The sequence below is a fragment of the Pteropus vampyrus genome, unplaced genomic scaffold (genome assembly GCF_000151845.1).
Source record: "Pteropus vampyrus isolate Shadow unplaced genomic scaffold, Pvam_2.0 Scaffold177, whole genome shotgun sequence".
Classification (NCBI taxonomy): domain Eukaryota; kingdom Metazoa; phylum Chordata; class Mammalia; order Chiroptera; family Pteropodidae; genus Pteropus; species Pteropus vampyrus.
In genome coordinates, this window is record NW_011888958.1 from 1,740,612 (window position 1) to 1,754,290 (window position 13,679).

General features: G+C 32.4%; 1 protein-coding gene across 5 annotated transcripts in view; it reads right to left on the reverse strand.

Moving 5' to 3' along the window:
- The window catches only part of LIN52 (lin-52 DREAM MuvB core complex component), a 75,460-nt gene that overhangs the window by 49,619 nt on the left and 12,162 nt on the right, over positions 1-13,679 (reverse strand). The window contains exon 6 of one of the 5 annotated variants that reach the window (XM_023537020.1): positions 2,125-2,144. The exons of the other annotated variants lie outside the window; for them this stretch is intronic. Within the exon in view, the coding sequence (XP_023392788.1) occupies positions 2,140-2,144 (5 nt within the window). The 3' untranslated portion in view covers positions 2,125-2,139. Of the gene's footprint in view, positions 1-2,124; positions 2,145-13,679 lie in introns of those variants that run through there. 5 annotated transcript variants of the gene reach the window in all.

Consider the following 13,679-nt stretch of genomic DNA (forward strand, 5'->3'; position numbering starts at 1 on the left):
CTGTCAGAAAACTTACACATCAAATCGGAAAACCAATGACTTAAGGAAAACATACCTTCACTTTCTCCACTTCAATTTTTTTCTATTATGTAACTAAAATTGATATTCTGATATTCTCATGGTGTACAATAGTGGAAAAGAAAAGAATTTAGTCAGCCCGAGTCATACTGGTAGTTTAGTATGTGTTTCTAAGTTACTTCAGCTTTGACATTATCATAACCCCAATTAAAATGACAGGGGTGGCATTAACCAAAAAAGAAAATATTGCTAAAATTAACTATACTAAAATTTAAAACTTTATTCATATTGGAGAAATCTGAATATGGATCAGATAATTGTATTAGGTTAAATTTCTTGAGTTAGTTAATTGTATTGTAGCTACGCAGAATGTCCTTGCTCTTAAGAAATAATGTTGATGTATTTATGAAGTATCATGGTTTCTTCAGCTAGCTCTCAAATAGCTCAAGAATAAAACAATAAAATTAAAATTATATATATATATATAAAGTAAATGTTAAATTATCATTTGGTGAACTGGTGAAGGGTATATGTACATTTATCATTCTATTCTTGAAACTTTTTAAAAAAGATTTGAAATTTGACAAAAATATAGTTTGAGAGAAAAAACCTTTGGTTTATTAAAACATACACATTAAGAAAATGAAAAGGCAAGCCACAAATTGAGATATTTGCAATTTATGTAAATGACAAATGATGCATAACCAGAATATATAAACAATATTGCCAATCAATTTAAAAAAGACTAATAATCCTATTTTAAAGGGTGAGACATAAATAAGCCCTTCACAAAGAAGCTAACCAAATGGCTAATAAACATATGAAAAGGTGCTCAATTTCATTAATCATTAGGGAAATGCAAATTCAAACTATACTGAGATACCACTCTACCTATTATAATTTAAAAGACTTAGAATACACCTTTTGTAGAGACTTGGAGCAAATGAAATTCCTGACTGGCCTGCAAATTGGCACAACACTGCTTCATAAAACTGGAAGTATTTACTAAAACTAAACATACATTTATCCCCATGACCTAGCAATTCTACTCTTATATATCCAACAAAAATGCTTTCCAAAAAAAGACATATACCAAGAATGTTCATAGTATATATTTTAACAACCAAAAGCTAGAAACAGTCCAAATGTCCGTCATTAGTAGAATAAAAAAATAAAATGTGTTATATTCTTACAATGGAATATACTATACAGCAATGAAAACAAATAAATGACCGATAAAGACAACAACATGGAAAATGTCAAATCAAAATGTTGAGCAAAAGAAGCCAGAAACAAGAGTACATAATTTGTGATCCCTTTACATAAATTTCAAAAACATGCAAAATTCTTTTACGATATTATAAGTCACAATACTGCTTGCCTTTGGGGAAAGGACAGGGAGTGTCTGGAAAGGCCATCAAGAAGGCTTTGTATATTGAAAAGGTTCTATTTCTTGATCTGTTCTGGTCCATGCTTACTACATGAGAGTATTCATTTTGTAAAAATTCACTGAACTATACTTTATAATCTGTGTACTTTTCTTTATATACGTTATACTTCAATTTTTTAAGGTGTATTAAACAACAAAAAATGATAGAATAATGGAATATTTTTACATCCTGAATCTGAAGTCTCATTTTAGTTCTTTTTCTCTTTGCATTTGGTATCCAAAATTTCAATGTGTCAGATTCAACTATCCTCTCAAAGGATTTCTTCACTATTATTCAGTCAATTTTTAAATGCATCCTCCTACAAAAGAGTCAATCAAATGTAACAGTTCTTCTTTTTAAAAGATCATTCCTTTTTTTCTATTATATTTCTCAAATCTTTTTCAATTATATCAAAATTTAGTAGCTTTTACAGAGCTTTTAGTTTAGACTTAATGGTTACAGCTACTTCTACATATCGAAAGTCATTAGTTTTCTAGATTTCCTACAGCAAAGTGCTTTGTCATCACCTATAAATTCCCATGCAATATCACTGCCCTCCCAGATCATATTTCCAACACAAACCAGTGGAAAGAACTAAAAAACAGCAAAAAGCAAAAAACAAAAGAAACTTACATTATACTTAAAACAAAAAGCAGTCTTCATTTTGTTGAAATCTTCTGAGTATCAAAAACTAAACTAATAAATAACAAACAAAAAAAAATCAGAAGATGCCAATTTATTTCCCCAGAAGCAGAAAGTCATTCTTATACCCAAAGCCTAGAAAGAAACTCAACTCCTATGCACACCTATTCCAATTATTCGGTTCTCCTCTTTGTCATAAGCAAACTATATTCCAAGCCAAAGGAAAAAATGTTATTAGGTTCATTTTACTTCTCAAACAAGTAGCTGCAGTTTCATTTAAGTCAGGCACATATTCTAAATGGTTCTTTGCTTCTACTGAGCAGTAAATACTGAGTCAGTTTTCTAACTATGGGGAAGAAAGGCTGAAAACATAAAGCTTGACAAAATCTTGACCAACATTTGCTTACTAAAAGATGCCGCTTTTCCCAACTAAATCTTTTGCCCTTGACCCAACAGCTTATCACTCCTTTTGTTCCCAAATTTCTACTTCTGGAAGGACAAGCTATGGATGGAAAATGAAGTATCATCAACTTTCACCTTGCTATTCATCACTTGCTTAAAATGATCAATTGTTGTTAATGGATCTAGTTATTTTTATTTAGAAATAGTCCATAAAAGAATTTAACATTTTAACTGCACAGGAAATTAGGAGATAGCTCTCTCAAGTAACTAATTTTGTTTCTAGAATAGTATACAATTTTTCTTTACTTTTTAAATTTTTTTTCCTACTCAACAGAATAGAATGTATTCATTGTTGACAATTAGACAATTCAGAAATTTAAAAAACAATCACTTAAGATAGTCATTGAAACATATAGGTGTATCTCCTTTCAGTTATGTGTCTATGCCCATGCTCTTAGAACAAAAAGAAAAAAGAGGAACTGCTGATTTTGTATTCTGAATTTTTTCACTTGTAATTATCCTTGTATATAATGAACATTTTTGTTATGAAATGCTCTTTAATGCTTTATAGTATGATTTTAATGGCTACATTATCTTCTACTGTATAAATATACTATAATTCACTTGGTTATTCCCCTAATGTCAAACTTTAAATTGTTTCACTATGTATATCTTTTTACCTATCATACATTTCATAGAATTATACAGAATGCTACATTGAACCCAACCCCATCCAAATTAATTTATGCTCTGCCGGCTTTCCCCTATCCTTCCCCTCCCCTCCAAAATTCAGACGAGACTAAAACACTGCAAGCATTTATGGTAAAATCCTCTTTGTGTGTAAAACCATTTCAGAGGCAATGTTGGGTTTATGAAATAACCTGACTAATGGATAAAAGATATAAATGCTTATAAGCCTTAAAGGTAATTTGAGGCTTTGCGTATCCTAATTTGTTAACCAAGAAAAAAATGAGAAATAATCGCATGTTTTATTTCCCATTAGCATAATACATTTTTAAAAACAAAATACTTAAGGCTAAATTGACAATTTCTAAGTATGCAGAATAATCTTGATATCTTCAAAGTGAGATTTCTGGATTTTATACTGTATTATTACATAAATGAGATCCCATGCTAAGAACTATGATGAGATGGCATAGCAGAAAACAAAGATAAGGTTCATTTGATATTTGAGAAGTGTAGGTTATAACAGTCTTTAAGGTGCTTTTGAATCAAGTTACCTAGCTAAGTTTTTCAGGATAAAATAATTAAAATTATATTTTTCTTGAATTTCCAGCCTGTGTCAACAAATATGATCGAGAAACATGAAAAGAGTTCATTTTCACATAAGAAGAAACAAACATAAAAACAAGATAGTAATACTTTGCCTATCAAGTTGGTAATGATTTTAAAAAATGATAATGCTCGGTGTTAGCAAGGATGTAGGAGTAGATAGTGCCTTTCTGGAAGTATATCTGGTAGTATATTTCACTTCCCATCAGAGATCCTACAAATCTCCAACTATACGTAAAATGCAGTCTTCATCCCTAGGAGGAGTTCACCCTGATGCTGATATAATTAAAATATAACGGCTAATTAACAGGTACATCAACATCAAATATTTTGGGCCAATTACTGTTACTTTAAATTTAAACTTCTGAAATTTTTTTCCCAGTAATTAACAAAGATTTGGTCATCTACTTCATACACAGGCCACAACAACTTCCTGAATAAGTCACAGGCAGGTAACTAAATGAAAAAGTGCTATGGAAGAAAACTTTGCAAACGTAATTTATTCAACTCAGAGGCTTAACAACCTGCTAAACAGTATAGGGACTCTACGAATCCATTCTTGAAGTCATGGATATCCCTCACACATTCATGTCCCTGAGAAAAAAATATTGAAAACATTACCTGTTGCCTAGGTGATGTGACTAGACAAGAGTATTGTTTTCATTCTATTAATAACAGCAACCTATACTAATGGCTTTTACTTATGTGAAAGAGTTAGGTGATTTTTTTCTTTAAGCAGATCTCTCTCCTTCTGTCTTCCTTGTCACTAGCCAGGCTCAAAACATCATGGTAAACTCTTAATTTTAGTTTACTCCCTAAGATCTATCCAGACGGTTAGTTATCTAGTCCTGAAAATGTTATACCTGAAACATCTACTGTCAATACACTTCTTTCCATTCTCACTGCCACCATTCATTCAAGCCCTCAATTCTTCTTGCTGGACTCCCACAATAGCTTCCAGCCTCCAGTCTCTACCATTCCATCCCATCCTATGCACTAATACCTCCTAAAGATGTGTGACTTCCCTACTCAGAAATGTTTAGTTGTAGAATTTTTAATGACAGAAAAATGCTTACGATAGAATAAATGGACAAAAAAAAGTACGTATAGGCTAAAACTACATGCACAGACTATAGTCTCAGTTATATTAAAAAGCATGACCGTGTATACGTATGGACACATCCATGCATAAAGGGAAAAGGGAGGGCCAAGAAACACATCAAATGTTAACAGTAGTAAGGCTAGGTTATTTTTTATTTTCTTCTTTATCTTTACAATAAACAGATTTGTGATAAAGTCTCTTTTAGTAAAGCATCTTATAAGCTATCTATCATGAACATATAATGTTATAGTCATTAAAATATTTTAAACAGACATTTCACATGCTCCCCATTACCTATGAGTCTAACTCCTCACCCTCTAGAGCTCTAGGCCCTTTTCAACCCAGCGCCTATCTCCCTCCTAAGTCTTAGTCCTTATGATCCCTAATATAATCTGGGATCCTTAAGGACCAGATTAGATCACTCACACGGTTTCTTGAGCACGGCAGTTCTTTCAAACTCTACTTTGCGTTTTTTCCACCTGGAATATGGTCCCTTCCCATTTCCACCATTCAAGATCCTACGTATTCTTTAAGGCCTATTTTCAATGATCCATGAATAGCAAACACTACCATATCCTTTTCTCTTGTCCATAGCAGACAACACTAATTGGCTTCTCTGAATCTTGACTCCTTCTCAAAATCCTTCTCAAGTAAACAGACCTAGGCAGTCCTTACTCATCAATCCATTTTGACATACGAAATTAAACTTAGATGACATTCCTGTAGCAATCTAATGTAACTGCCCTCTTCTCCCCTATCCCCATAATTCTTTGTACTCCTATGGAGGTTATCTCCTCTACCTTCTATTAAGAATCATTTACTTAATTGTCTTATCTCCCTTTCTTACTAGATTTTAATCTGTGCAAGGGCAGTAATTATGTCTTATTCATCTTCATAGACCTTACAGAGCCTTGCAGGAAGTAGGAACTCAAAACAGTTGCTGAATTGACACTTCATCTTTTGCTATTATTTCATCACTCAAAATGGCTAAATATTTGAAAACTTTATTTTAAAACAATTAAATTCTTCTTGAGGGACTTAGTCCAAGTTTATTTCATCAATTTTAGCTAACATTCCTGCTTTAACTTAATAAGGCATTGTCTGATATCATACAATAACCAGCAGAGTCAAAGAACAGAACAAGCTAAAGTTGAGATGAGAGAGCTGAACCCATTTTGAGGTTCTTACATCCAGGTATAGAAGCTATGAAATTAAATTACCACACTTTGAAAATGTTTATCTACTGCTCTCCTTAATCAAAAGCAAAATGTTATTTCTGACAATAAAGAAATTAAAGGAGTCTGAGCATCAAAAATATACATTGCTTACTAAAAGAACTGTTTGAAATAAGATAGAGAGATGAAAAGGAAAACGAAAAGCTAAAAATCAAGCAGGGCAACAACAAAGTCAGGCAAGTAGCCTGGTAAGGTCACAAGAATTTTTTACCTAAATCAGAAACCCAGTTCAAAAGACCTGGGTAGAAGAAAAATCTAGTGGTATAGTAAGACTCATGCTGCCATCTAGAGGTTAAAGACTAGATGACTTTTCTCTTCAGTCAACTGCAGTTAATTTAACTTATAACTATTATAGATAGAGGTAGGACTGAACAGACCTTATAAAGTAAGCCAGACAGATAACTCTGATGTCAAGCCACAATGACGGATATTCGGGGTATAAGAGTTATTGTCTCGCTGCCCTCGTTCATAGATTAAAATAAAAATTTAACAGAGCTAACTGTTCTTTAGAATTTTATCTAGATGAGAAACAATTTGTAAATATAAATGGATACTTTTTCAAAAATCACATGCTTAGAAGGAAGAGAAGTCTATTATACCACAGGCTAGCTTGAAGCATAGGTTATTCTTTGTTATCACCACCAAAGAATGTTGTTTCTGGTGCAGGCAACCTCGCCAATGTAGATTACTGGGATGAAATATCAAGTTTAAATGAGGAAGTCACAATCTGTTTACAATAAAATGTTTCTTTTAAAAAGTATGGCAAGTAATTAAATTTAGCCAAGTAACAGTCCTATTGAAACTGCTAAATAAACATACAGGATTAGACTATAAATTAGCAGAAGCAACTGCTTATATCAAAATAAGCTAAATTTTGTAAAGATTTTTTAGATGGTAATATACTCAGTGTGACCTTATTTACTTAATAACTTTTTAGCTAATCTTTTCTTTATAGTACTAAAGTAAATTCAAACCAGTCCAAGTAAATGAGTAAAAATTAAATTGAGATTTCTATTTTATAGTATATGGTGAATATAATCAAGAACAAATGTATCAAATTCAACATCTCTTCATAAGAATATCCAACAAACTAAGAATAAAAGATAACTTCCTCAATGTGACAAAGGGCATCTATGAAAAAATCCACAGCTAACACCACACTTAATACTTTCTCCCTAAGGTCAGGAAGAAGACAAGAATGTCAACTCTTGCCATTTCTATTCAACACTGTACCAGACTTATTAGCCAGGTAAGAAAATAAAATACCCAGATTGGAAATGAAGAAGTAAAACTATCTATCTCTATTTGCAGATGACCTGATTCTATGTACTGAAAATCTTAAGTAATCCACTGAAACACAATTAGAACTAACAAATGAGTTGAGTAAAGCTGTAAGATATAAAATGCATATACAAAAATTAACTGTATTTCTCTATTGTAGTAATGAGCAAAGTGAAAATGAAATTAAGAAAATAACTTCATTTTAACAGCATCAAAAAATAAAATACTTATGAATAAATTTTAACAAATGAAGTATAAAATTTAGACTTTGAACACTACAAAACATCGTTGAAAGAAACTAAAGAAGACATAAATTGAAAGACATACTACATTCATGAGTCAGCTTAATACTATTAAGATGGCAATACTTCCCAAACTGATCTAGAGCACTAATGCAATCTCTATCAAAATTCCAGCTGACTTCTTTGCAATAATTGACAAATTAAAATTCCTATAGAAGTTCAAGGAACCCAGAATAGCCAAAACAATCTTGAAAAAAAAAACAAAGCTGGAAAACTCACACATTCCCATTTCAAAACTTACCACAAAGCTACAGTAATCAAGATAGTGAGGTACAGGCATAGGATAGAAATATAGATCAATAGTATAGAATTGAGAGCCCAGAAACAAATCTTCCTATTTTTTGATTAATTGATATTTTATAAGAATCCAAGACTATTCAATAAAAAAAGAATAGTCTTTTCAACATATGGTGTGGGAACAACTGGATATCCACATGCAAAAGAATGAATTTGGATCGCTACCTCACGCCATATACAAAATTAAGGTAAAATGGATCAAAGGCCTAAATGTAATAGCTAAACTACCAAAAGTTCAGAAGAAAGTATAGGACCTTGAATTAGGCAATGGTTTCTTAGGTATGATACCAAAATACAATCGACAAAAGAAATAACTGATAAATTCAACTTCATCAAGATTGAAAGCTTTTGTGCTTCAAAGGACACCAACAAGAAAGTAAAAAGACAATCCATAGATATGTGAAAACTTCTGCAAATCATGTATCTAATAAGTGAACCATTTCTAAAATATGTGAAGAACTTTTACAAATCAATAATAAAAAAAACAAATAATCCAATTTAAAAGTGGGCAAAGGATCTAAATAGATAGTTCTCCAGAAAGACACACAACTGGCCAATAAGCACACGAAAACATGTACAATATCAACAGTTATTAGGCAAATGTAATTCCAAACCATAATGGGATACCACTTCACATCCACTAAGATGGATATGATAATTTTTTTAAATGAATAAGAACAAATATTGGCAAGGATGTGGAGAAATAAGAACCCTCATACACTGCTGGTAGGGATGTAAAGTGATATCAGTTTGTAAAGAGTCTAACAGTTCCTCAAAAGGTCAGATGTAGAGTTACCATATGACCCAGAAATTCCATTCCTACTTATAAACTCAAGAAAATGAAAACATATGACCACACAAAAACTTGTACATGAATGTTCATGACAACATTATTCATACTGGTCAAATAGTAGAAACAACCCAAATGTCCATCAACTGGCGAATAAATATAATCTGGATAACTGGTGAATAAACATATCTATACAATGGAATATTATTTGGCCATAAAAAGAAATGAAGTACTGACAAATGCTATAACATAGAACAAGAAAAAACATTATGTTAAATGAAAGAAACCAGTCACAAAAGCCACATATGGTATGATGTCATTTATATGAAATGTCCAGACTAGTCAAATTCATAGAGATAAAAAGATTAGCTACTGTAGGAAAATAAAATTAATTTTTATATATGCCTCCTATATCCTGCAACTTTACTCAATTCATTTATTAGTCCTACTCTTATGCTTATAGAGTTTGGGGGACAGGGGGGAATGGGGAGTAACTGGTATATACTCTGGTATATGATAAAATGGTTCTAAAATTGATTGTGTAATGGTTGCACAACTGAATACTGTAAAAATAATTGAATTACACATTATAAATAAGTGAATTGTAAGGTATATAAATTACATCTCAATAAAGCGGTTATTAAAAAAAAAGAAAAAGAAAAAAAAAAAAACAATGCATCGGAGCCCCAGGCTTAACGTCTAGTTTCAAAGGGCATAATTATTAGCTGCCTTCTCAATTTTCACATCCTGTTTTAAAACATTTTGAATATAGCCATAAGTAAGTTATCTGCATGACTATTAAAGCCTTAAGAGACAGTGGGATAATTTTTTTTAAAAGGTAAAGACTGCTGAGAATCAGTAGTATTAAATTAGATTCACGACAATTCAATGGGTCTTAGTAAAGCAAGCTATATACTGTTGCAAATTATAAGACAAAATCAGAATCATGCCCAGGTCATAATACAGATGAAGTAGCGTTCAGATAGAAGAAAACATTAACAACAAGCTTCACACTATCTTTACTACATGTGGTTGATCATCCACTATCACAAGTGGAAAAATTCCAGATATTACAAGACCTTCTCATCACTAAAACACAAACTATCCAGAAAAAGAACAATTTCCAGAAGTTTCCACTTTTTCAGTTTTACATCAATGAATTTCATTAGAAAAATTCTGTCATTTCATTTGAAGGCATCTGCAGTTGATCATTCATTCAGTCAAAAAATACATATGGCACATTTACTATATACCAGATACTCTATGGGCTACAAAGACAGCCCAAAAATATGATTCTTAATTATAGTTACAATCAATCCAAAAGATAAGACATGTACCAAAAAATCTCCCAGAGTAGCAAAAATGCCATACAAATGAAACAAACGAACTGCCCTAGAGTAATTTGGGAGGCCAAAAAAGAGAGTGCTCTTTCCTCATCAGGTATAAAAAGAAAAGGCTGATGAAAGTGGTAAATACTGTACAGAATAATGAAGGATGAATAAAAATTCTAATATTATAAATAAGTCAAAGAGGATTTTCTGAGAAAAAGGAATAGCATGAAAGGAATTAAGATGAGAAAGTGTTCCAGGAAGAGTATTTCAAATGGGAACAGAACATAGTGTTTTGGTAGGGTAGAAGTAAGAAAGAAGGCTCGAGATTAGGCTAGGGCCAGAGTGTAGAGGATTTTGCATGCCGTGCTAAGGAATCTGAATTTTATCATATGGGTAATGAAGTACTACTAATGACTTATGAGCAAAGGACAAACAGAAGAAATAGTACGTTAGAAAAACTATTCTGCTAGTGGCAAACAAGATGGATTGGGATGAGATAGTTAAGAGGCAGGGAGACCAGACAGAAGATGACTACAACGGTTCTAGAACAAAAGGAAGGAAACTGAACCAGAATGAAGTAACAAATGAAATTCTTTATATGGTAAGGCATTTTACAATTTTTTGTATTTCTATATATTTCATGAGGATTTCATATAAATTAACTGCCCAACTCAAGCCAAAAGGCCCCAATCATAAGAGGCTATAAATACCTACACAAAGAAATTATTGCATTTCCAAATCTGTACCCCAAAAGGGTTATCTGGGACATAATCACGTAACAAATCAAAGGGCAGGGTTCATCTTTCAAAAGACACAATCTAGTTATCAGCCCTAGAAGGTTCCCATTATTTCTATACTAACATTTAACAATGCTCTAGGGAAGTGACAAACAATCATGTTTTGAGGACAAATATTTTTTGCATTTTTTTTCTTTCCGTCATCTTTATCAGTGCAGATATTTGCATGAAAACAGGATCATTGGTCCTTGGGGATTCATCAGTTCCTATTGCTTATTTTTCATCCATGTCATCCTCTCAATTAATGCAGGAAAGAGGATTGAGACATCGAAACACCAGATTAGGGTGTCAAGTAAATGTCAACCCCTAGAGTACATGAATAATCTATAAGGACAAAAAAAGATCTTGCTTTTATGCAAATACACTAGCACAATAAAACAAAGAAAGACTGTCTCCAAGAGGTCTAATACATATCAATGTAATTCTTTCCAATTCTAAATTTAAAACTATATTCTATGTTAGGTAATCCGTTATGATCAAGGAAAATGAGTATCAGTTGCAAAGCAATGCTACAGAAGTTTAAGGCTGAATTTTGAACTAGAAAATAATTTTGAAAAAGCTCAGCTGTGCTCATGGGACTTATCTGGCAGAAATGAGCATTTTTGTTATAGAGTTTGGTTCAGTACTTTGGTTCAGTACTTAAGTGACTTCAAATCCTCCCACCTCCAAAGCCTTAAATTTTGGAAATACACTTAACAGTAATAATGGTTTTAACTGTGTGGATTAAAAACTAAAACAAACCATACCAAGTTTCTGACTCAATGGAAAACCATTGAATAGACTTTATAGATGCTTAGGGAACCGACTGATTTTTCTAAAAACTGATAAAGAGAAAGAATCATTTATCCAGTCATAACAGCTTTCAAGGTAATAATAAGTAATTAATAAGATAAAGACCATCGCAGAAAAAAATCTAGCTAATAAAAAGGAATGACAGAATTAGAATATTACCATTTTGCAACCTATAATATAATAGTGGATCTCGGCAAGTTATCAAAGGCTGCCAAAAAAATGAGAATAGTTTAAGGAGTCTCCGGGACAACATCAAGTGTACCAACATTTGCATCTTATGGATACCAGAAGGAGAAGAGGGAGAGCAAGGAATTGAAAACCTATTTTAAAAATTAATGTCTGAAAACTACCTAACCTGGTGAAGGAAACAGACACACAAGCCCAGGAAATGCAGAGAATCCCAAATAAGATGAAACCAAAAAGGTCCACACCAAGACACAACATAATTAAAATGCCAAAGGTTAAAGACAATCTTAAAAGAAGCAAGAGAAAAGCAGTTAGTTACCTACAAGGGAGCTTCCATAAGACTGATTTCTCAACACAAACTTTGTGGGCCAGAAGGGTTTAGCAGGAAATATTCAAAGTGATGAAAAGCAAGAACCTACAACCAAGATTACTCTACCCAGCAAGGCTATCATTTAGATTCAAAGGAGAGATAAAGAGCTTCCCAGGCAAGAAAAAGCTAAAGAAATTCATCACCACTGAACCCATATAATAAGAAATGTTAAAGGGACTTCTTTAAGAAGAAGGAAAAAGAAAAAATATATGTAAAAATTGTGAATTATAAAATGGCAATAACTACATATCTAGCAACAACTACTTTAACTGTAAATGGATTAACTGCTCCAATCAAAAGATACAGTGGCTGAATGAATAAGAAATCAAGACCCTTACATATGCTGCCTACAACAGACTCACTTCAGATCTAAAGACACAGACTGAAAGTAAAGGGACGAAAAAGGATGTTTCATGAAAATGGAAACAAACAAAAAAGCTGGGGTAGCAATACTAATACAAGATAAAATAGACTTTAAAATAAAGGCTATAACAAGAGACAAAGGACCCAGAAATCCCACTTCTGGGTATTGAAGAAACCCAAAACACTATTTTGAAAGGACATGTGAATCCATATGTTCATTGTAGCATTATTTTCAATAGCCAAGAGATGGAGGCTACCTGGGTATCCATAAATTGACGAATGGATAAAGATGTGGTACATATGTACAATGGAATATTACTCAGCCATAAAAAAGAATGAAATCTTGTCATCTACAATGATATGGATGGACCCAGAGAGTATTGTGCGAGTAGAGTCAGTCAGACAGAGAAAGATATATGTCATATGTGGAATCTAGAGAACAGGATAAACGAACAGAAACGAGCTCATAGATAGAGAGCATTTTGATGGCTGTTAGAATGTGGGGTGGGAGTATAGGTGAAGGGAGGAGGGGATTAAGAGGTACAAATTGGTAGTTACAAAACAGGCATGGGGATAGAGAGTATAGCATGGTGAGTATAGTCAGTAGTATTGTAATAACTGCATATGGTATCATATGGGTACTGGATTTATTGGGGTGATCACTTCATAAGTTATATAAATATCTACCCACTGTGTTGTACACCTGAAATTAATAGAATATTATATGTCAACTACAATTGAAAAAAATAAAATATAAAAATTAAAAAAAAATTATGGGAAGTTGGTATAAGCGAAACAGATTGGCCATGTTGACTACTGAAGCTGAGTCATGACATGAGTACAAGAGGTCATTATTTTATTCTCTCTACTTTGGTATACATTTAAAATTTTCCATAACAAAAAGTAGGAAAAATAAGACACTTCATTATCTTTCTCAATAGGAAAGCAGAAAAACTATTCAGAGAAAATACAGCAATTTCAACTATAACTAAGTAGAGATAATACTACTGATAAATACATTTGGTAATAGCATCTTCTTGATACACTG